Genomic DNA, 20,772 nt, shown 5'->3' with positions numbered 1-20,772 from the left:
CATGCAGGAAAATGGGAACTGCTATATTAGATCTCACCAGAAAACTGTCAGTGGCTTAAAGGAAGACACGGGAATCCCTGCAAGAAGCAGTTATGGGATTATCCAACCACAACAGGGTTGGTTTTGTCCTGACTTTTATTACATAGAGGTTGGCTTACGAACATCCACATTAATCTAACGACATGCTGGTATTTACCTCACTTTTGATTCAGTCACTTAAAACTCACTAATACAATTCTGCATGTTTCTTGTGAGGGGAAACACATCGCTGAGCAGGTTCCTGTGATTTCCAGCTCCTGGTGTCATTTTTGGTACTAGTTCTCTGGGACTGAAAGGCTTGTTCACCAATGCACAGCAAACACTGGCACTGAAACTTTGGGATACAGATACAACTACTCCTTTCCTCAAGCATTGCCCAGTGCAGATACCAAACAAACAATTGTATGAGTGTGAAAGGGAGAGTGCCACAGAGCAATGGTGGGTGCAAGAGGACTCCCTCCAAGGGGTCCCTGTCCTATTGGAATTGAGACCCAGTAAAACCCATTAAGTTCCAGGTTCACTGTGTGTGTCTGAGGCAGACCTATGCCACTCGTACAAGCAGCTTAGGAGGATGAGCATTGCTATTCCTCCACAGAGCCCCACCCTGCCTATTGCTTTTGGTTCTGCTCTGCACTTGTGGGGAGTGAATGTAAAGGCAGGTGAGTGTTGTGCCTGTTGCATCTCTTGGTATGCTGTTCTTACCAGCCGGGTTACCTTAGCAACTGGGCTGTATCTGACTATGAGCTGCTAGATTCGTTTCTTCCCCTTCAGGAGTCAGAGGAAAAGCCAGGTAATGTTTAAACTGTTCAGAGGCACACTGTCTACCACTGTATTGGTTTGGCCTATAAAACTATTGACTGCCATTGGAATGAGGACAGGCAAGATTCTTACCCTGCCAAAGTCATGAAAGAGATCTACCTCCAGGTTTGCTTCTGACTTGCCTCAGCCTCTCTGTGCCACACATCCAGAGAGCACAGGGGTGTAGCATGAACACCACATATTTGTAGCAAGACATGTATAAGCATCTTCTCAATAAAAACAGTCTGATGGCCGAAACTGAAAATGCAGTCCCCTGGTAAGAGTGCATCAGCTATGAATGACTCACATTCTACTATAAATTCTACAAAACAGCACTTACGATGGGCGTAGGCTATGTGCTAGCTCTGAGCATGGGGAAATCTTCCACACCAGAGCTCTGTAAGGATAGAAATTTGGTTGGTTTATGTGGGGAGAGAGGTTGGAGGGGGAACAGAAAACCAAGGATTCTCCTCCCTCTTCATTTAAAAACTTAATCACTTCTCATAAGCTTGCGTGGGAAGGGAAAAGACGGAAGGGATTAGTTGAGTGAGTATTTCCACCAAAAATACGCGAATCAACCGATATGGAGGTTTTTTTCAATTTGGACTTGAGCTGGAAAGCTGCTTTTAAAGGAGGATAAGAAAAACAAACTCAGCTGATTGAGGAATTAGATTTGTAACAGTAGACATTTAGAGCTTAAACATCACAAGACACCAAACTTCAAACCATGGCACCTTGGTCAGCAGTGTCTCCTCAACTTACCCGCTAGGACCAGAGCCCCAGCGCCTGTGTTTGCTCCAGATGTGTTGATGTGACATTTACAACTGTGTCAGGTCATAGGATGGTTATTTTTTTTAACTGACATACCAGCAAAATCCTTCATGCAGATGCAATTACACCACAGTAGTTTATTTTCTTTTCTGTACAAAATAGAGGTACAGGCACAGTAACTATGCAGTGATCTATGCTGGGAGGTAGGGAGGGAGGATGGGAAAAAAGGCAAAAAACAGTCATTCTGTATAGTAAAGGGGGTAAAAACCAGTAGCTAAGCACAACTTAGAAGTTAGAAGTTTTGAAGCAGCTGTTAGATGTTAGCCCTTACACAAGGGCTGGGGAAAAAAATATGGAAAAGATCATACTGGGTACTAATGAAAGGCATGTAAAGAATGATATATATATATATATCCTGTGATAAGATCACACCTAGTGGATGAGGGGAAGGTGGTGGCTGGAGTTTTTCTGATTTTCATAAGGCTTTTGATACTGTTTCTCACAACATCCTTCTGGACGAGTTGCCTGGTTAGCAGCAGTGTTCCTCAGGACTCAATTTTTGGGCCAGTCCTGTTCAATGTATTTATCAATGACTGGATGCAGGAGTTGAATGCACCATTAGCAAGTTTGCTGATAACACGAAACTGGGACGTGCTAGTGACTGTCTTGAGGGACAGGAGTCTAGATAGATTGGAGCATTGGACTATGATTAATTGGATGAAATTTAACAAGTTGAAATGTCAGATTTTGCACCTAGGATGGAGTAGTGCCAGGCATAAATATAAACTGGAAGAGGAGTGGCTGGAGAGCAGCCCTGCAGAAAGGGGTCTGGGGTTGTTGGTCAACATCAGGCTCAATAGGAGTCAGCAGGATGCCCTGGCAGCCAAGAGGGCAAACCATATCCTGGGGTGCATCAAACACAGCATCACCAGCCAGTCAAAAGAGGTGATTATCCCACTGTATTCAGCATTGGTGTGGCCTCTTCTTGACTACTGGGTGCAGTTCTGGGCCCCACAATTTAAGAAGGATGTGAAGGTCCTTGAATGGATCTTAAGGAGGGCAACAAAGCTGGTGAAAGGGCTGAAAGGAATGTCCTGCTAGGAGTGGCTAAGGATTTTGGGTTTGCCCAGTCTGGAAAAAAGGAGGCTGAGGGGCAACCTCATGGCTCTCTACAGCTGCCTGAGGAGGTAACGTGAACAGGGAGGTGCTGAGCTCTACTCCCTGGTAGCCAGTGACAGGATGTGTGGGAATGGTTCAAAGCTGTGCCAGAAGTTTAGACTGGATGTTAGGAAGCACTTCTTTACAGACAGGATGGTCAAACACTGAACAGGCTTCCTAGCAAGATAGTTGATACCCCACGCCTGTTAGTGTTTAAGAGGAACAGTGCCCTTAATAACATGCTTTAAGATGAATCAGTCAGGCAGTTGTACTAGATGATCATTGTAGGTCTCTTCCAATTGAAATAGTCTATCTACTTCTGTTCTATTGTAGGGGTTGCAGCTTCTTGTTCCATTTAATTTTTAGTGTTTGAAATGCAGTAGTATCTATAGGCTCTATTGTATTGCAGTCCCTCCACCAAAGAGTTTAATGTCCAAACAGACAAAGTAAATATAAAGAAAGGAATGGCATGCAAAGGTGAAAGGTGTTGCTCATGAGAGGAGTTGGAAAGAGAGAGCTATACTGCACAGAAAATGAAGTCATGCTGTACAGTGTATCAGTTGATACCATCTGACCAGCCCCTCTTAGAATTGTAGGTTGTATTTACTTCCAGATTCCAGTGACTAGTAACTCCCTGTGTTATGCTATAAGCCTCACACTTGCAGGTTCCAATTTGTAAAAACAATGTATTACCCAATTTAAAATTGGAACAACCAATACCCTGCACCACTGGTCAGTCTGGTATTTCCCTGGTTTTTAACTTTGCTAAACACGTCATCATGACAAGCTTGCTGTAAACTTGAGAGGCTGGGTACGTAACTTACATCAACCTATCTGCTGCTGCTTTTGTCTGTTGCAGAGTTTAAAGCTAGTTGTAATGTCTCTGTGATACAGACACTTCTGTTTTGACCCTCCAAGCAAAAGCAGAACCTGGCCAGCTGTGGCCATCCACTACTGGGACAATAACACAGACTCTTGAATCCAAATCAGTCTAGTCTTTTTTGGTTTTTGGTGGTAGTGGTTATGAGTTGTCTACATGACATGTGTAAGGCAGTAAGCACAAAAGATGTTAGTGGTGAAGGCTTGAATCTAATTCCCTCATATAGTCATTCAGTGGTTGGCAAGTGAGTTTATTCCAGGATGACAAGAGTGCTTTGTAAGTAGAAACCTTCTTCTACAAGAAAGTAATTTACATGGACAGGAATGTCCACACAGACCTGCTGTGGGACTTGATACTGGGAAGAGCCTACGCCAGTCAGGTTGCCTATGTGCACCAGCCCTCAAGCTTACTATACATCCCATGATGTGCATCACTGTTTCATTCATTACTTTTCCCCCTTCCAAAGTGGCATCATAAGTTTCACTGCAGTGAATTCTTACCTAAACTGAAATCCTCCTTTGCAGAGGACCAGTGCTGACAAACCAAGCTAGTCCCATAGGAGCCTACCTGTATACATGCCTGAGACTGCCAAGGCTCTCTTCACCACTGTCATGAGGCACGTTCCTAGCAGGGTTTGACAACATTGTAGTGACTGATGGGCTTCTGTGAAGCACAGACTTTGGGGGCAGCTGTGACCAGACAGTCTCAGCAGCTGAACAGTTACAAGTTACAGCCTGGCAAACTACAGGCCACAGAAAACCAAAACAGTGATTCACTTCAGCATAGTAAGTTGTAAATGATGGGGGTTCGGTACCTGCTTTCCAGGCAGCTGATCCTCCTTCCCATAGCTCGTATAGGTAGATTGGAGCCTTGAAAGAACCTGAGAATCTTGGTGTAGGCATGGCCTGTTGTTTCCACTTGGATATGACAACTATAATTTTACTGGCCTTGTTTAATTGCTTGCCCTTGCAGTCATATGCACTTTTACATTTGCACTATATGGCATGTCTATTTCAAGCCCCTTGTGGAAAGCCAGACTACTATAAAAAGACTGAAATATGGATGAGAGTCAAGCTCAGAGTTCATAGGAAAAGTTTTCATTATAACCTTGAGAGTCATCTTAACATGGCATTAACAATTAATTTCAGCATAAAAGTGCTCTTCCCCTGCCAATTTAACTAATGACACTCAAGCAATAACTGAATAGCAATAGCTTGGATAGGTGGTTGTAGATTTTCTGTGAAGTGTCTTGCTTTACAGGTGCCTTCATTCTTACTGCACAGTTACAGGAGCAGAAATTGCAGTCAGGCCTTGTTCAGGTCTGCTCAGAAGCCTGGGCTGACCAAGCCACAGGAAAGCTCAGTTGTTTAGATTCCATCCTTCTCATTACTGCAGGATCTATATGCTATGGCTAGACAGATGGGTAACTGGGCTCAGAGTACCCTTAGTCTCCACTGGAGTCAGCAGGATGTTTAACACTTTTTTAAAGAAACTTACCTTTTAATGAAAACATGGTGCTCATTTTCCCTGTATATTGCAAACTTTATTCAGGCTAGAGTTGTGCAGGTAATTCAGATTTTCTTCTACAAAGCAAACTTGCATCACTTTGAACCCTCTTAGTTAGACCAGGGAAATACATGATAGTGTTGACACTGCACTCTTCAGAGACGGGCCTATTTAAGGCTGTCTTTAATACTAACTGGTTAAAAGTGGCATACAGAAGTTTGTGTCTGTTTATGTTAATTCAGGTGCTCACCTTTAAACTGGTAAGACAGCCGTTTGCCATCTCTGTTGTGTCAGAAGATACTGGATATTCTCACATTGTGGGGTCAAAAGTTATTACTCTTGTTGGGAATGCCTTTGCTCTTTTCTACAAGTACATGAGAGAGACAAACCTTCTGGATCCTCCTTCCCCGTACAAGCATTTTTTGTTGCCAAAGACAGAGCTTGGTCTTGTCTTGCTGTGTTACTTTTACAACCTCTCAGCACAACTGTTCACAGCACAACAGTCTTGGGTTTCTGCTGTCCTTCTGCCTGATCTCCCACTCGGCGCTTGGGTACAAGACAGAAGCAACATGCAACTGTTGTATTGTGTGATCTGGCAACCTCTTTCCTCAGCCCCAGCTTGAATTTACAGAGCTGAGCAAACAGTTGTCTGTCAAGAGATTTTCCCACAAGAAACATTGGCTTTACTGTACCAGCTTACCATCCTGCTTCCAACTGCAGCCAACATTCACAGAAAGAAAACTCTTTTTCCTCAGTAACCTGGACATGGATTACCATATAGGGATGAGCAAGACTCTTCCATCTCAGGATCAGTGCTCCCCCAAGTCCTCAGAGCTATTTAACCCCTTAATCATGAGACTTGGTTACTTTTTTCTTGTAGTTTTGCCTGCTAAAATAAGTATGTCGTGGAATTAGATAGATACTGAGGTTGGATTGTGTCTCAACACAGCAGTAATCCTACTGTAGCACATCTTACTTTCTCAGTGTGCTGTCTGTTGGTTTCCCGATTCATTGATTTTTTGCCATGGAGAAGGTTTTCAGCAAGAATACAGGAGCTGATTTGATAAGGTACAGCCATATGTCTTTCCTCTGCTTTGCACCAGCTTTTTTTTTCCTTCCTTTCCATTGGTGTGATGAGAACAAGTTAACTGGGTAGTTCTCACTGTACTCCTGAACACATTTCTTCATGCACCAGTTAGATAGCCCAAAGGTCCATTTGACTTGTCCAGAAGGCTCTGTTTGTTGCAGAATTTAGGATGTGGTTAAAATGCAGTTAGAGCTCACCTCCATGGCAAGCCTAAAGCAAGTCAGGACTTAGGAGTTCTCTTCCAGTCTTTTATGTTTTCTCTACAACAGCATTTATGATTTCTTGGTTCTGGCTACAGTTCAAACAAATCCACATATCCCAAAGTAGTATGTCTGCTCAGAGACTTATTGACCTTCTCCCGCAAGGGGGATGATCACAGGCAATAGGCTGAGCAGGACCTTCTGGGTCTCTCCCTCTTTTCTCCCCATCCTCACCTGGTCTGCCAGTGGAGTCTGACACCTTCTTTGTGCTGGCTTTAGCATTGACTAGATCATTCTGCATGCAGATTCAGCTCTCAAACAGCAGAAAGACAGCTGGTGTTTTTTGCAGGGTTTATTTTCTTCTGGTAAGTGATTTAAGTCGGCTCATGGAGACGACAGAGCCAGCACAAGGTAAGCAGCAGGAGAAAAGGAGGATAAGATGGAAGGGAGATCTGGACCTTCTTCTCGCAGCAGCTATGGCCAGCTGAATTTCAGCAGTTCATCATTTCAATACCATGAGCATCACCACATTAGCTATCCTAACCACACTTAAGGTGTGCTTACAAACCCAGAGAACTTCTCTAGAAGTTCTGTTCATTAGTCTGAGTTGTAAACAGCCATTGTTTGCTTCACTGTGAACGAATGCAGCTGAAGGACAAATCACCTTGTAAAATAAAGGGTCTCGAACTTGGGAGAACTCTTCAGCTGGTAGAAATCACAGAACCATTGAAGTCAAATGATAGCATGCTGGAGAAATTTTAGGCTAACCTACTCAGCAAGTGGTAAGGCCTCAGCTCATGTCAGAGGGAGTATGACAGCGTTACTTTGGCATGATCTTTTCCTCTGTGAAGCCATGTTAGTTCCCAAATCAGTCATCAGCCAGACCGAACATATTTTATATAACGATCTTCAGCACAAGATGCGGGTGGGTCTCGCGAAACATTTCTGTGGTTAAGAGAGGATTTTGGTAGTTGATACATGAGGAGGGCCAGCTCTGCTTCTGCACCATGGGCCTCTCTTAAACAACAGGGGTCTCAGATGCAGCGTGTGCTTCAGGAAATATTGCAGTGGATGGGGATGTTATATTCTGAACAAAAAAGTTCTTTACATATATATGCCTATACTGTTATTTAGTCTAAGGGAGCACAGATGTAACACCTCTCACTACTGCAGCATCAAGATGACCTTGGACAAATGACACTAGAGAAGTCATTCATAATGGCTGGACAAGTGTCAAAATACTAGGAACCTAAAATCCGTACTGTTTATAGATCATTCTGAGATGGTATTTCAATTCTAAGGGATACATGCATTACTATCATATAGCCGTTAGGTAGTAGTTATATGCCAGTCTTCTTTAGGTGTATATTCAGAAGACTATGCCTATAAAGGATATTTGAAATCAAGAATCTGTAATACATTCTTCCATACACACAGTGTCTATTTGACTATCACAAGGGGGTTTTAATGACAGCATTATAGTTTCCCCTTTTTTTTGTAACATTATCGAAGCAGTGCTGTAAGTGTGGGCAGTAAACAGAGCTTTTCAGCCAGAGAAGAGAAACTGAGTTTTACCATGCCAAGAAGGAGTGGCTGAGGCTTGGGCGCTTCTGCCTTGTGAAAGGACAGCTTAAAACTAGAGTGAGGAGGCAAGCTTGCTGCTATCTGTGAGGAGAGATTTCTTCCTACTGCTCAAACCCCAACCACTTCTTCTCTTCTCTCTTACCCTCTCCAGAGATGTGCAGCTGCCTGTTTTTCTTGTGTGTAGTGTCAACCCTGGCAGCCAAGCAGCAGCCAGGGGACTGAGTGTGGAGGCAGCTCCCAAGGCTTTAATTTAGGTCTGCCAACCTCAAGACTGTACAATACATGGCTGTTATTAGCAGGAGTGTGCAACTGCTGCCTCTTGCACATGTAGGGCAGTGTTTATGGGGGACATCTTGAAAGCCAGCTGAGTACTCTACACTTTATCACTACTTTGTGCATAACTACAAAAATCTCCCTAGGAGCATTAACTGCAGGAAGAAAGTTATAACCATGCGTCTCCATTTGAAGGTACAGTTCATCCTAATTCCCAGCTAATAATGTGGTTCAGTCTTGCCCAGTAGTACAGTTGCGAAAATGGTGGCACATGGAAATGCCAGCTTTTAGGACCCCTGCCACATTCCTGGGCGTTCAGGAATGGTCCCAGTTTGGCTAGGTTGTTTAATACCGCATTACTTTAAACCCTCTCAGTCCCAGCTCTCTGCACAGCTAAATCCCTTCACCTTCAGATTGTACAAAGTTCAACCATCTGAGTTCACTTTCTCTTAAAAAAGTACATGTGTGTGTTAGGGGGAAATGATGCTTCCTTGTGCTGAAGAGACAAACTTGCTTTCTAAGTAAGCTTATTTTAGCCAAAAGGCAGGAAATTGCAGCATACCCAAACAATTTAGGTACCAGCCCTGACTCAGCTCACCTATTTAATCTCACACTTTTAAACTTGCTTGGTCTTAGCAATATCCACGTGCTTTCTTGCCATTGCTCACTAGTCAACACACCCCCTGTGAAGTGTTTCCGCATGTGACTGCTCCTTTGGAGGCCACCTGACAGCCAAGGAAGTGGTTTAGTTTTCATGGGGTCATTTACACCACCCAGACTTTCCTCAGAAAAGTGATTTGCACTTAGAAAACAACCATCCACATGCAAGTCCTTGCTCCATTTCTGCATCCTTCCTGAAAATACATGCATCAGTTTTGACCCTCCTGGAGGATGCAACTTTCTATATTGTCTTCACCAACCTTCTGAGGAGTTGCCTCTTGTCCCAGAAACTCCTTTTAATAGCATTTTCTAGCATTGCCTCTTCTTGGATTTTCACCAATTTCATTGCCTTGCAGTCTACTCCAAATTGGTTATACTATACTCCACATTCATGACACTTGCAAAGAGTTACCAGTAGTCTTTGACCTGTAGTCTCTATTGTCCTGTTAAAGATGGTCTCTACTAGCCTAATAACAGTGGATTATTTAGTTGCTGCTGCTCTGTCAGTGATCGAGACCCCTCAAGAACCTCATGAGTGCAATCTCTGGAGAAAGATACCCTGAGTGTGTTGTTAAAAAAACGGAAGAAAACAAAACCAAACACCTGAATGCCTATACTCAAATTCCTAAAGGTCTCCCATGTGAAACTTGAAAGAAGGCAAACTGATTTAGGTACTCTGCAAGCAGAGCTCATACATATAACTAAATTGTGCTGCCAAGCGTCAGCTGGTCCATGATGACTGACAGTGTGCAAGCTCATAGCTCTCAGCAGAGGTGAGAAGAAAGTCAGTGAGCCTAAATCTTTTCCACTGGTGTTTTAAGCTAATGCTGTTTATTTCCTATTTGGGGTGGCTTGAGACACCGTTGACACCGTTGCATTGATGCATGCCAGCTCATTTAATTATTGCAACTCAGTCATATATCTGAATTTGCTGCTATACATCTGTAGCTTTTGAAGACGAGCTTTGAAGTGGTTGTAGAGCCAAACAGAATTTTCCAGAATTTTCAATTTTCTTGTTGAAGCAGAGGTCTGAGAATACTTGGGTGGTTGGGTATTTTTGCAAATTCCACCAGCCTACTAAATACCTCTGCAAGTCTGAGCAGCTCAGTCAGTTTAGAATATGGGATGGGGCCCTTGATCACTTAGGACTTTTCTTGTGAAGATCTCGAGATGCAGATCTGAGTTCTCATTTGAGGAATATTTATATTCAAGCTTCGCCTGAATCCATTCTAAAAATTAAGTGAACAACAAAAAACAAATCTGCACTTCAATCCTACCTCTTCTTAGAGTCTGAAGCTCTGTTGTTAGTCCAATAATTTGCCATCCAGACATCTTGAGGTGAATTTTTTTGTGCTTTCTTGGTTTTGAGGAGAGGGGCACAGTGTGTGTGAGTGTATGTGTGTGTGTAGTAAATGATAGCTAACAAAACATAACCAAAGACATTAGGTTCAACTAGAATTTACTTGCTAGCCACACTGTGGTGAACATGCAGCCCTAGCACAGTGGAGTGCACATGGCATTGTGCAATTTCAGTCAGCACTCAAGGAGCCATCAGCTCCTTGAAACTTTTCCAGGGGCCATGGTAGAGAGGATATTAGGGGTCTGCCATCCCCATCAGTAAGAGTTATATTTATACCATTGGAAGTTTTCTAGAACATACTTACGGTAGTACACTACTGATTAAAAATAACATAGCATTGCAAATAATGAGGTGAAAGTAAAGTTTAGGGTAAATCATATCTCTATGTAAACATTGGCTATAAGTTACTATAACCAAGAGTGTCTGCCCCGGGCTGTACATTCAGGAGTATGACAGAGCTTGACATTGTCTTGCCTCTGTGGGAGCTCCATTCCTCCAACTGACCCCAGGGAGGGCCGCTTTGTCCAGGACTAGCAGCAGTGGCATGAGTAAAACCAAATACTGATACTGGGATGCCAGATTCCTGCAGCGCTCTCCCTTGTGGGGCTGTACAACAGCTTACCACCTCAGCAAACTTCTGTTGCAGTCCGAAAGCACTGGTTCAACAACAGACCCACACATCCTCCCTCTCTTCCCTCAGCTTTCTAATAAATTCCTGCCTTGCCCAAAAAAAAGTCTCGTTTTTCCTTGACAAATACCAGCTAAGTGAAAGTTCTGAAAGTTTGATTTGAACTGGCTCCCACTGCGACAGACGTCTCTTGCAGATAAGGTGGGGCCAGCTAGAGACCACCACCAATGTTAAGCCCAGTACTGCCCACTGATTGCCATGGTGAATGATTCACTGCTGACCTAGGGAATCGCATCACCTTTACCAGTGATTTTAGTGAAGGACAGCATAGAAAGAAAGCATGGAGATTTTTGGGAAAAGCTGGTCAAGAACAGTGGATTGAGCATGAGCCGTTGACCTAGTCTGTGCAGGTTTTGTTGTTAAAGTTATCACAGATTACACAGGATGATGGAAAACAAAAGGTAGTTTTTGCAATGCAGCAGTATTACCAACTCTGATCAACTGGTAACATGTGCCTTTGGGAGCCAGAGAAGGAAACTGAAGGAAAAGGAAAATAATAGGTAGGTAGGTAGTAGGTATGTAGATAGATAGACGAATAGATAGATAGATAGATAAATAGATAGATAGATAGATAGATAGATAAATAGATAGATAGATAGATAGATAGATAGATAGATACGAAGGACCCAAAACACAATCAATTTTTTTGTTGGTTTGGGGTTTTTTTGTTTTTCTGTTTAAATTAAGATTGTTGCATTAAAAAATCATTTTCTGTACAGCCTGTCATTGAAAGAGTTGTGGAATGAATTGCACATATGTCAAGGGACTGTGGGCCCTTACCACCCTATTATCTGAGCACCTCCCCACATTACTGAAAGGCACAAAGCAGTAGAGCAATATAATCTCTCTTACCTTGTTCCTTATAAATGAATTTTAGAAAAGAAGGGGTTTTTCTAATATGTGCATGTCTAAGAGACTAAGTGTGTGTGTTTGTGAAAAATTATTGATGGAAAGGTGATGGAAGAACAGGGGTTTGTGAATTTGTGAGAGGAAAGACGACAGAAATTGAAGTGGTAGCCTGAGACTTTCTATTTTATGCTCTTCTACAGGCCTCCTGCATGGCCCAAGGAAAGTCACTTGTGCCACAGGCACACAAAGGGTTAGCTGCAGCAGTGTTTGGCATTGCAGCCAGCTACCTGCATGATATCTGCAGCCATGAGATAGGTGGCTGAGCTACATATATAACTTAAAAGCTGGGGCAGGGGGACATGGAAAGGAAGGCTTCTCTGCATTGTTCTCTGTAGGACTGGTAAGGAGAGTCTATAGTAAGGGCACTGGCAAAGTAAGTTCTGGTTTTAGAGACAGTACAGGTTTCAGAAATACTCTTTACAGTTTGCAAGTGGGAAAAACCATCAGTAATGTTAATATCTCTAAGCATTTCAGGTATGCTCATTAAATGTGTTACTCATATCCCTTTTCAAAAAGCATTTTATATTCTCATACTGAACATGTCATCATCCCCATTGTAACACATTCCTACCCTAGACAGACAGATTTGAATAGGAAAGACAGGCTGACAAGAATCCACTATATCACTTAGAAGCTAGATGTCTTTAGTTGCCTGCCTTTTAACTGCTCTTAGCAAGCCATCTCTCAGAGATTGGTTTTGCTTTCAAAGTAAAATGCAACTGTAAATCCATCTTAGGGATCTGTACAGTTGAGGTATAAAACCCCTGTTGTTTTCGACAGCAGCAGAACCCCCAGCTCTGTGCAATTCGCTTTACATATTTCATGGTTGCCAGTTATTATGCTGTGCTGTGCACACACACATCGCAAGCAGGAAGTAGGAACAGCTCAGCTCTTGGCTTCTTCAATCTCAAGAGACTGCCATGAAAGTGAAAAACACTAAACTAAAACCTAAGTATCTGTTAGACCTTTAATTAGCGACCTAAGGAGTGTTTGCCAAGAGGAAATTTGAATTCAATTATCCAAATAGAAAGTATTTAACCTCTCAATAGCACTCAAGTAATTATAATACTTGGGATTTTTTTTCAGGAACCTTAAAAAATAAAACAAAAAACAAATTTAAGAAATGGTAGATTTTGTATCACATGGCATATACAAAAGAAAGCTGTAACACTGCCCGTGTTTTAGGCATATTAGGACAGAAAGGGACAGCCTCAAGCAAGGAGGAGCAGGTTGCAGGATTCTTGATTTCCCCAGTGAAAGAGCCAGCAACAGCATCAGGGCCAATAGTGACAGTTTTATATGCATCTATACAACAATAAACACACAACTGAGATCAGCAGGTCATTTCATGCAGCTTTTAATGTGATAAAGATGCTCAGTTAGTGCCAGAAGGATTGGGATGCATCAGAAGAGGCTGTATATTCCACTGCATTTTTCAAACATTAGTCTATACCAACCAAGCCGTTCTGGATTGCAGCAGCTGTTTCAGCCCTGATCCCAACTGTCCTTTCACTACACGCCCACCCAGAAGTTTCCAGAATTAATCCCAAGGGAAAAAAAAGTCACTATTTTCTTGTTCCTCTCTTTGCAGACTGTAGGTTGCTTTGGGATTATGTTTATCAGCTGCTTTCTGACAGCCGGTACGAAAATTTCATCCGATGGGAAGATAAGGAATCCAAAATATTTCGGATAGTGGATCCCAATGGGCTGGCCCGGCTGTGGGGAAACCACAAGGTAAGGAAGCAATGCAGTTTTCTTCCTACAGCACTTCACTTCTTGTAACAACATAGGATTCACTTACAAGCAGGGGGAATAGGAAGAAAGCATGTGCATATAAGCTACTGCTGCAAAGTTGTAATCTTTCATTCTACGCACATTAGAAGTATAAAGCATCCAGCCTCAAGCACTAAAACCTACCCTTCGTATGGAGAACCTGTTGGTTTGGTTTAAAGGCATTTACTTATAAATGCATTTAATTATAAAATTACAAGGAGTGCAAGAATTAACGGTCCTTCTCTCTCAAGGCATCTCATTTCTTCCCAAAACCTGATGCTAAGGATGTTCTGGTTAGATGTAGTCTACAAAGAGCTGTATATTATGTCTCATCAGGAGCTTTCTGTCTGTTTTCCTGTCTGCACCAACATCCAGATTTCACACACTGTCCTGTGGCAGACACCAAATGCTGCAGGATTATGTGTTTCCTTTTAAGAGTGTAATTCTGCTCTGTTCTCTGGAAGACAGTTACTGATTTTTGCAGTTTGGGACTGCGTAGGTATGGATTATATAGCCTATAATCGTGATAAGGTCAAGATTTTCTCCTGTGACTCAGTGCTTACAAGAACATCTGTCTTAGAGGTCTTGGGCTGCAATACTGGGAGCAGAATGTTCTGCCCTTACCCAACCTCCATGCTAATATTCGGGACTTGCCATCATGTCTCATGTTGGGTGTCTAAAACTGAAGCTACTTGAGACCACGAGCCACTTGGGAAACACAGTGGCCTTTAGCATATAAGAAATGGAAAAAGCACACATGGTATTTCAGGAGGCTTCCCAATGAGCAGAACTTAGATTTTACAGGACAAACATGGTCACTGTTAGTGATTAATTGCCACAGGAGCTCTTTGTGTGGCTTCCCTTAGCAGAGCTGTTGTGGTCAAGGCAAGCAGAGGAGGTCTGCTCTTAGGGGGCATTTTAAACATGGCAGATCAGACTCATTTAATAAATCCAGGTCAGCACTGCAGCTTTCTGCCTGATCTTGGACTGTGCTAAACCAAACTCCTAACATGGAGGCTCACAGAGCAAAAGCATGCTTCTACTAGTTTGGCACGTTTTGCCCTTGGCAAGGCGGCTGCTTTATACTCATGCTGACATGGCTTTGCCAGTATAGTTGTCTCTGTGATGGGATTTTTTTTGCCAGCATAGTAACCACTGCTTGTTGTACCAGAAAAATGCTCTTCATGTAGACATAGCCTAAGGGACTGATCCTGCTATTCTAAGTCAGTACTATGGGGGCTGCCCACATACAGCTCTGCTCGTGCCTTGTGACACTCAGTGCTCTGACTATGGTCTTTGGGGTCAGCAGCTCCAAAAATGAAGGGGAGGCTCTGTCATAGAAGCAGATGTACACCCTAATGGGCTTCTTGATTTACACCTGTATAACATGAGGAGAAATAGTCTCTCAATCTCCACAGTGCTCTGTAAGCATTAACTAGTTAATGGAGGGGAATCCCAGAGGAACGGTGCTCTTGGCAGGGATTGCTGACAGATTCAGTCTATTAGCCACTGTTCTTACGCTTTTACAAAAGGTGGTTTTCATTAAGAACAAGCCTATCACGTCCCACTTGGCATCAGCATCTCCATCTAATGTCTTCTCTTGTGGTTGACGAAGCCTTTTGTTATCTGTGATCCAAGAAACTAGAAAAAAATCACTTGGAATTTTTGTTAGACTTCCTTGCTTAAATTGCCCTCAATGAAAAGAGACCCATAAAAATCTGGTGATGAGGGCTGGAGGGGCAGGATGGGCCTGCAAAGGAGTGGAACATGTAATTTCTTGAACTAACTTGGTTACTTTAGCTAGCTGTGATAGTTCTGCAACTCCTTGTGGGGCTTAGGAAGATTTCAGTGAGTCATCTCACCACATTTTTCCTTTTTCTCTTGAAAAAAACAGAACAGAACAAATATGACTTACGAGAAAATGTCCAGAGCCCTACGCCACTACTACAAACTAAATATTATCCGGAAGGAGCCAGGACAAAGGCTTTTGTTCAGGTAATTTTTTCTTTGCCATGTCTTTCTACAGACAATTAGTTTTTGAAGCTGGAGAATGAAATTGTGTGTGGGATACTTCATCGCCACAGCTATAACACAGGTGACAATGGACATACATTTGTAAAAGCTGTCTAAACCAGTGCTTCCCAGCTTTCAAGGCATCTGCACCAATTTACAAGCCTGTTTCAATGATTGGTGGAGTCAGTAGAAGTCTTTTCACTTGCTTCAAGCAGGCTGCACCATTGTTTAAGACCTTAGCTAAATGATTCATGATCTTAGCCTAAATGCTGGAAAAGCCACTCCAAACTGGCTTCTCAAACACAGCTGATGGTGAAAGCTAAGCAGGGATCAGGCATTTCCTCAAGCGCATCAGCATTACAGAAGAGAAGTGCTGATGACCATGTCTTCAGCAGTGCTGCCTACAAGGAAGAAAGGGACCTGCCAGAGCTGTTCATAAAACCTAATGCGACGGATTGGATGATACAACCAAGAATTTAGGAGGCAGTGTCTGAAACAGCATTAAAGCAGGAGTTACTTGTACAGACTTGAGTGTGGCTGGCAGAGAGCAAGAGCGCTCCAGTTCTCTTCAGACAAGAACAGTGAGTCCTAGTGCGTACATCTGACCCACAGAGCACTGAACTCAGACCAAAGGCTGCTTTGATGTCACTGGTCTGGAGCTAGTAATGTGCTTGGAAATGGTATCAATAGGAAGGCAGTCTTGGAGTTTGTTTTATTAAATAGCTAACAGGACTGCATGAGCACTCAAACTATCTACAGCTGAAGAGGTTTCTGTGGAATGTCTTGTTTATGTCAGCTCTTAGAAGGAGACTTAGATGGGGGAAGGAGAGTGAAGGGAAGAACGAATCACAGGCAAAATCAACTGCATGATTTTTTTCTGGAAAGTTAAAACAGCAGCAGTACGAAGGGAACCTGTATCACTATGGCCTTGTGTGAAGACTCTGCTGCCCTGGGGGAATTCTGTGATGTGGAACAGCAAATGTGCTTATCTTGGAGCCTCTCCTCCAGTGAGAGCAAAAACAAAACAGGAGTCTTCTCAACCAGGCTGCCTATTTTCTGAAAACTGTAGAAACTTAATACCCTTGGAGACCTCAGTTCCTCTGTCAGATTTGCCCAAAATTGACCAACAAATTCAAAGGTCACTGGGGAGCATAGAACATGAGCATATAAACCTCATTTCCTTCGGAAGCTGGAAAAAAAAACAACAAAGCATTTTTTGCACAGTTCCCAATAAAAGCGTTTTGATCTTGTTTTCTTAGACCTATTTATATCTGAAGAGAAAAGAAGAACAGCTGCAAAAAATCAAGCCATTAATGTGCCTTTCTTGGCTATTTCTCACAAGCATAGAAATAATAGGAAGTGTAACTATAAGTCTCATGCAGATATCTGTACAGAGCTTTAAGTAAAATGGAGTCAGAGAAGGATTTCTAGTAGGTTGCCTGAGTGTCTTCTACAACAGAAGAGGTCACAGGTACTGTTTCTTCATTAGCTTGTCTTTCTGGGTTGTTTTTTTAAAATTTAATCAAATGCTGTTACAAATACCCATGCTTTGAGTTCCTTGACATGACCTAAAACAGACCACAAAGAATACCTGAAGCACTGCAGTACAGTTCACATCAGCCCATTTCCCACATGGTTTAGGAAGCAGAGCAGACAGAAGGTAGGGAGGGCAGTGGAATCACTCTCTGTTTTGATTTCCTCCTTCTGCAGGATCAACAAGACAAGCCCAGGGTTTAAATCAGGGCATGGGCTGGCCCGTAGGCCTTGGTGCATTTTCACTGTGTAGCCAAGGACTGATTCACCACTTGTGTATGCTCGTTTTTGACCACGGTAACACCATTTATATCAGCAGCGTTCTTCCAGCATACAAATGGGAGTGACACAGCAGTGAGTCACAGCCCTCTTTTTTTTTCCCCTAAATGCATATGTGCGCATGATTTCCAAAATTAGAAGGGGTGGCAAAAGGTTGATTCCAGGCTGTGCTATGCATGTGCTGAGAGACTTGAGATTTTTCAGTCAGAGAGCCCTCAGCTTTATAACCTCAGAAGCAGAAGAGGAGGCAAGTCTTGCCCATGAGCTTCAGCAGGGACTTTTCTGGGTCAGTGGTAGTAACAAAGCTCCTGTCAGTTGGTTTTGTTTTCACTGGGACAAGAATACTGAGCATATCATCAACCTGAAATAAAATCAGCTCCTCCGATTAACGCATTTTGTACTGCTGGATGTTAGCCAGTACGTCCTTAATGAAAGGCTGTGAAATTTTGTAACATGTCCAGCATAAACATCTTTCATCCTAATTTCTCCAGAACTACTTACAGGTTAGGAAAGTAATTCGTGTTTAAACTAGGATTTCATCCTTCCTGTGCCACTCTCACTTCCTATGCCATTAAATTCAGGTAGAAAAAGCAGAGCTTTTCCATGCTATCCCTGTGCAGTAGTACACAAAAGCATCCTGGCAGAGATCAAGACTGCAGACTTGATCTGCAGGCTGGTGGATGTCCTTTCCCATTTCCTACTGCTGCCATGCCTCCCTAGAGGCAGTTTCTGTTTCTAGCCCCTTGCAGACTCACTGCATCAAGACATTCGTGCTGGGAGCTGTGGCATTCATTTACAGAGGATGCTGCTTCATTACAATTATGCTTGCTACAATCACACAGGAAGAGACTGTCTTTGCTCACAGTTCCTTAGCCAAAAAGCTTTTTCTTTCAGGGCTTTTTCCATTTCCCAGAACTTATTCTGACTTGGTCCTTGGCTTTTTCCACCACTATTCCTTTGGTGTTTCATATTCTCTTCACTCACCTACACAGAAGCCTGCATTAACCAGTAGCTGTCTGCTTCCCCACGCCTTGCAAGTGCTTTTGCTGTGAAATACGCTGGCCATAAAGGTCTTGAATGTTTTGTTTCCAGACACCATAAATGAGTGTAGCTGTGGCATACTATCATCTTACATGACAACAACAGACAATATGAGGGAGAAGAAGGAAATACCATTTGTTTTGAAAGCTCTATGGGGTTTGGTTCAAATACAGACTTTCAAGGAGCAGGGGTAAATGCATGTGGTTTTTTTGGTTTCCTTTCAAGGTGCAGAGGAGGGAAGACACCAGTAGGCTGGAGAGAAGCTGGGAAATACTAGGGACTGTTCATCAGAGACTGTAGTGATAGGACAAGGGGAAATGAGTTCTAACTTAAACAGGGGAGATTTAGGTTAGATATAAGGAAGAAGTTCTTTACTGTGAGGGTGGTGAGGCATTGGCACAGGTTGACCTGAGAAGCTGTGGCTGCCCCATCCCTGGCAGTGTTCAAGGCCAGGTTGGATGGGGCTTGGAGCATCGGGTTGAAGAATCCTGGTCTAGTGGAAGGTGTCCCTGCCTGTGGCAGGGGGATTGGAACTGGATGATCTTTAAGGTCCTTTCCAACCCAAACCGTTCTGTGATTCTGGGATCTGTAGAGCTCAGGGGCTGCAACATCTTGATGAACGTAAAAACTGAGACCACTGAGAAATCACTTATTTCTGTCTTTTGCAGGTTCATGAAGACCCCAGATGAGATTATGAGTGGCCGAACAGACCGCCTTGAGCACCTTGAATCCCAGGAGCTGGATGAACAAATATACCAAGAAGATGAGTGCTGAAGGCAACTGGTGCACCGCCTCTGTGGGTCCATGGGAGAAACATCTACCCAGATGGCTGGCACGGTCTGGGAGGCGAAGCAACAACACAGAAGCAGTACTTGGGGTCGCCGCTTAGCTTGAAGATCATGCAGGACCTGAAGCACCTTAACGAAACAAACTAACAGGCAGAAGTGGTGCTGGCAGAAAAGTAAAGGGGAGAAAGCCTGGACTTACGCACTACTTCACTGTTCCTACAACGTCTCCCTTGAGTTCTTTCTTTCTTTTTGGTTTGTTTCAGTTTTGGGGGGTTTTTTGTTGGTTTTTTTTTTTTCCCTAATAAACATGCAGTTTGACTTTCCTTATCTCACATAGGACAAGACATCAGATTATGCTTTTTGGTTTTGGAAGGCTTTCCTATGGAAATAGAGTGCTCTTATTTTCTGTGCAAGTCTCATGACCTAACACCGCATAAAACAATAGCAACACAAGAAGGGATTTGCTCAAGGGTTCCAGTTTGCTTGGATCAATTTACATGTGCTGCCACTGGGAAATGTGTTGAAGCTACCAAAAGAATTTACCACACATACCTGTCCAATGAAGAGGAGTCACCCTTCATGTGTAGGCTGGGATATCATCCCAGCATAGTTTGGGCTCACGAGCCCTGCGAGTGGCTGTTAACTGCTGGAATATGGACCAAAACCAATCACCTAAGTGCTCTGGGGAGGAGAGAAATAAATGTGACAAACCTCTGCAGTAGACTGATGTTGACATTTTCCCTCCCTTTAGCAAGGAAGTGATAGAATGGAGCAGGGGGAGGGAGGGCAGGGACAAATACATATATATATGTGTATATATATATAAACATTTCATATATATATATATGTATACATATGTAACCCCCACAATATTGACAATATATCCACAATGCAGAATTTCAGCTCAAAGCTTTTTGTAAGAAAGCAAAGGCTGAAGCATTTGTAATTACAAAAGGGAGGGATGTTTCTCATATGCTAGCAATTTTGGGGTGAAAGGTTAAGGACTGTTCCTTTACGTGTTAGGGAGAAAGCAAAGGGACCCATCACATGGTTTGTGTTACTCAGAAGCCTCTTCAGGATCATTTTGTGCTGCTGGAGAGGTAGGTGATTCACCAATCTGAAAAATGGTGGTAGACAACTAGAGACCAAACAGCTGTACTTATATCTTGTAACTGATTTTGGCTTTGTTTCCGGATTTGGTTTTTTTTTCATGCATCCCACTACCTTCCCCCACCCCACAGCGCTGCCATCAAGGGAGGTTGTCTCAGCTTACCTGTTTCTGACATGATTTAAAAGCCAAGGCAAAAAGAAACCCTACAGCCGTGCTGCTTTCTTGGGTTTTGGTTTTGTTCTGGTTGCAAGGTGCCCCAGTTTTTCCACCCCCGATTTGGTTTGCTGCACTGAGGGTGCTTTGCATGAGGCAAGGAGCTGT

At 43.0% G+C, this 20,772-nt stretch overlaps 1 protein-coding gene across 1 annotated transcript in view; it reads left to right on the top strand.

The window, feature by feature from the left end:
- Window positions 1–20,161, top strand: part of ETV6 (ets variant 6) — a gene marked incomplete at its 5' end in the record, with an annotated part of 91,125 nt that extends 70,964 nt beyond the window's left edge. The window contains 3 exons of the mRNA XM_010015980.1: window positions 13,505–13,647; window positions 15,581–15,681; window positions 19,221–20,161. Coding sequence (XP_010014282.1) covers window positions 13,505–13,647; window positions 15,581–15,681; window positions 19,221–19,326 — 350 coding nt within the window. The remainder of the gene's footprint in view (window positions 1–13,504; window positions 13,648–15,580; window positions 15,682–19,220) is intronic.
- Between the last annotated feature and the right edge of the window lie 611 nt (window positions 20,162–20,772).

Source organism: Nestor notabilis, unplaced genomic scaffold, assembly GCF_000696875.1.
Source record: "Nestor notabilis isolate BGI_N333 unplaced genomic scaffold, ASM69687v1 scaffold14290, whole genome shotgun sequence".
Lineage (NCBI taxonomy): Eukaryota > Metazoa > Chordata > Aves > Psittaciformes > Psittacidae > Nestor > Nestor notabilis.
The sequence above is the reverse complement of the archived record's forward strand: the minus strand, read 5'-3'. Positions and strand labels throughout refer to the sequence as shown.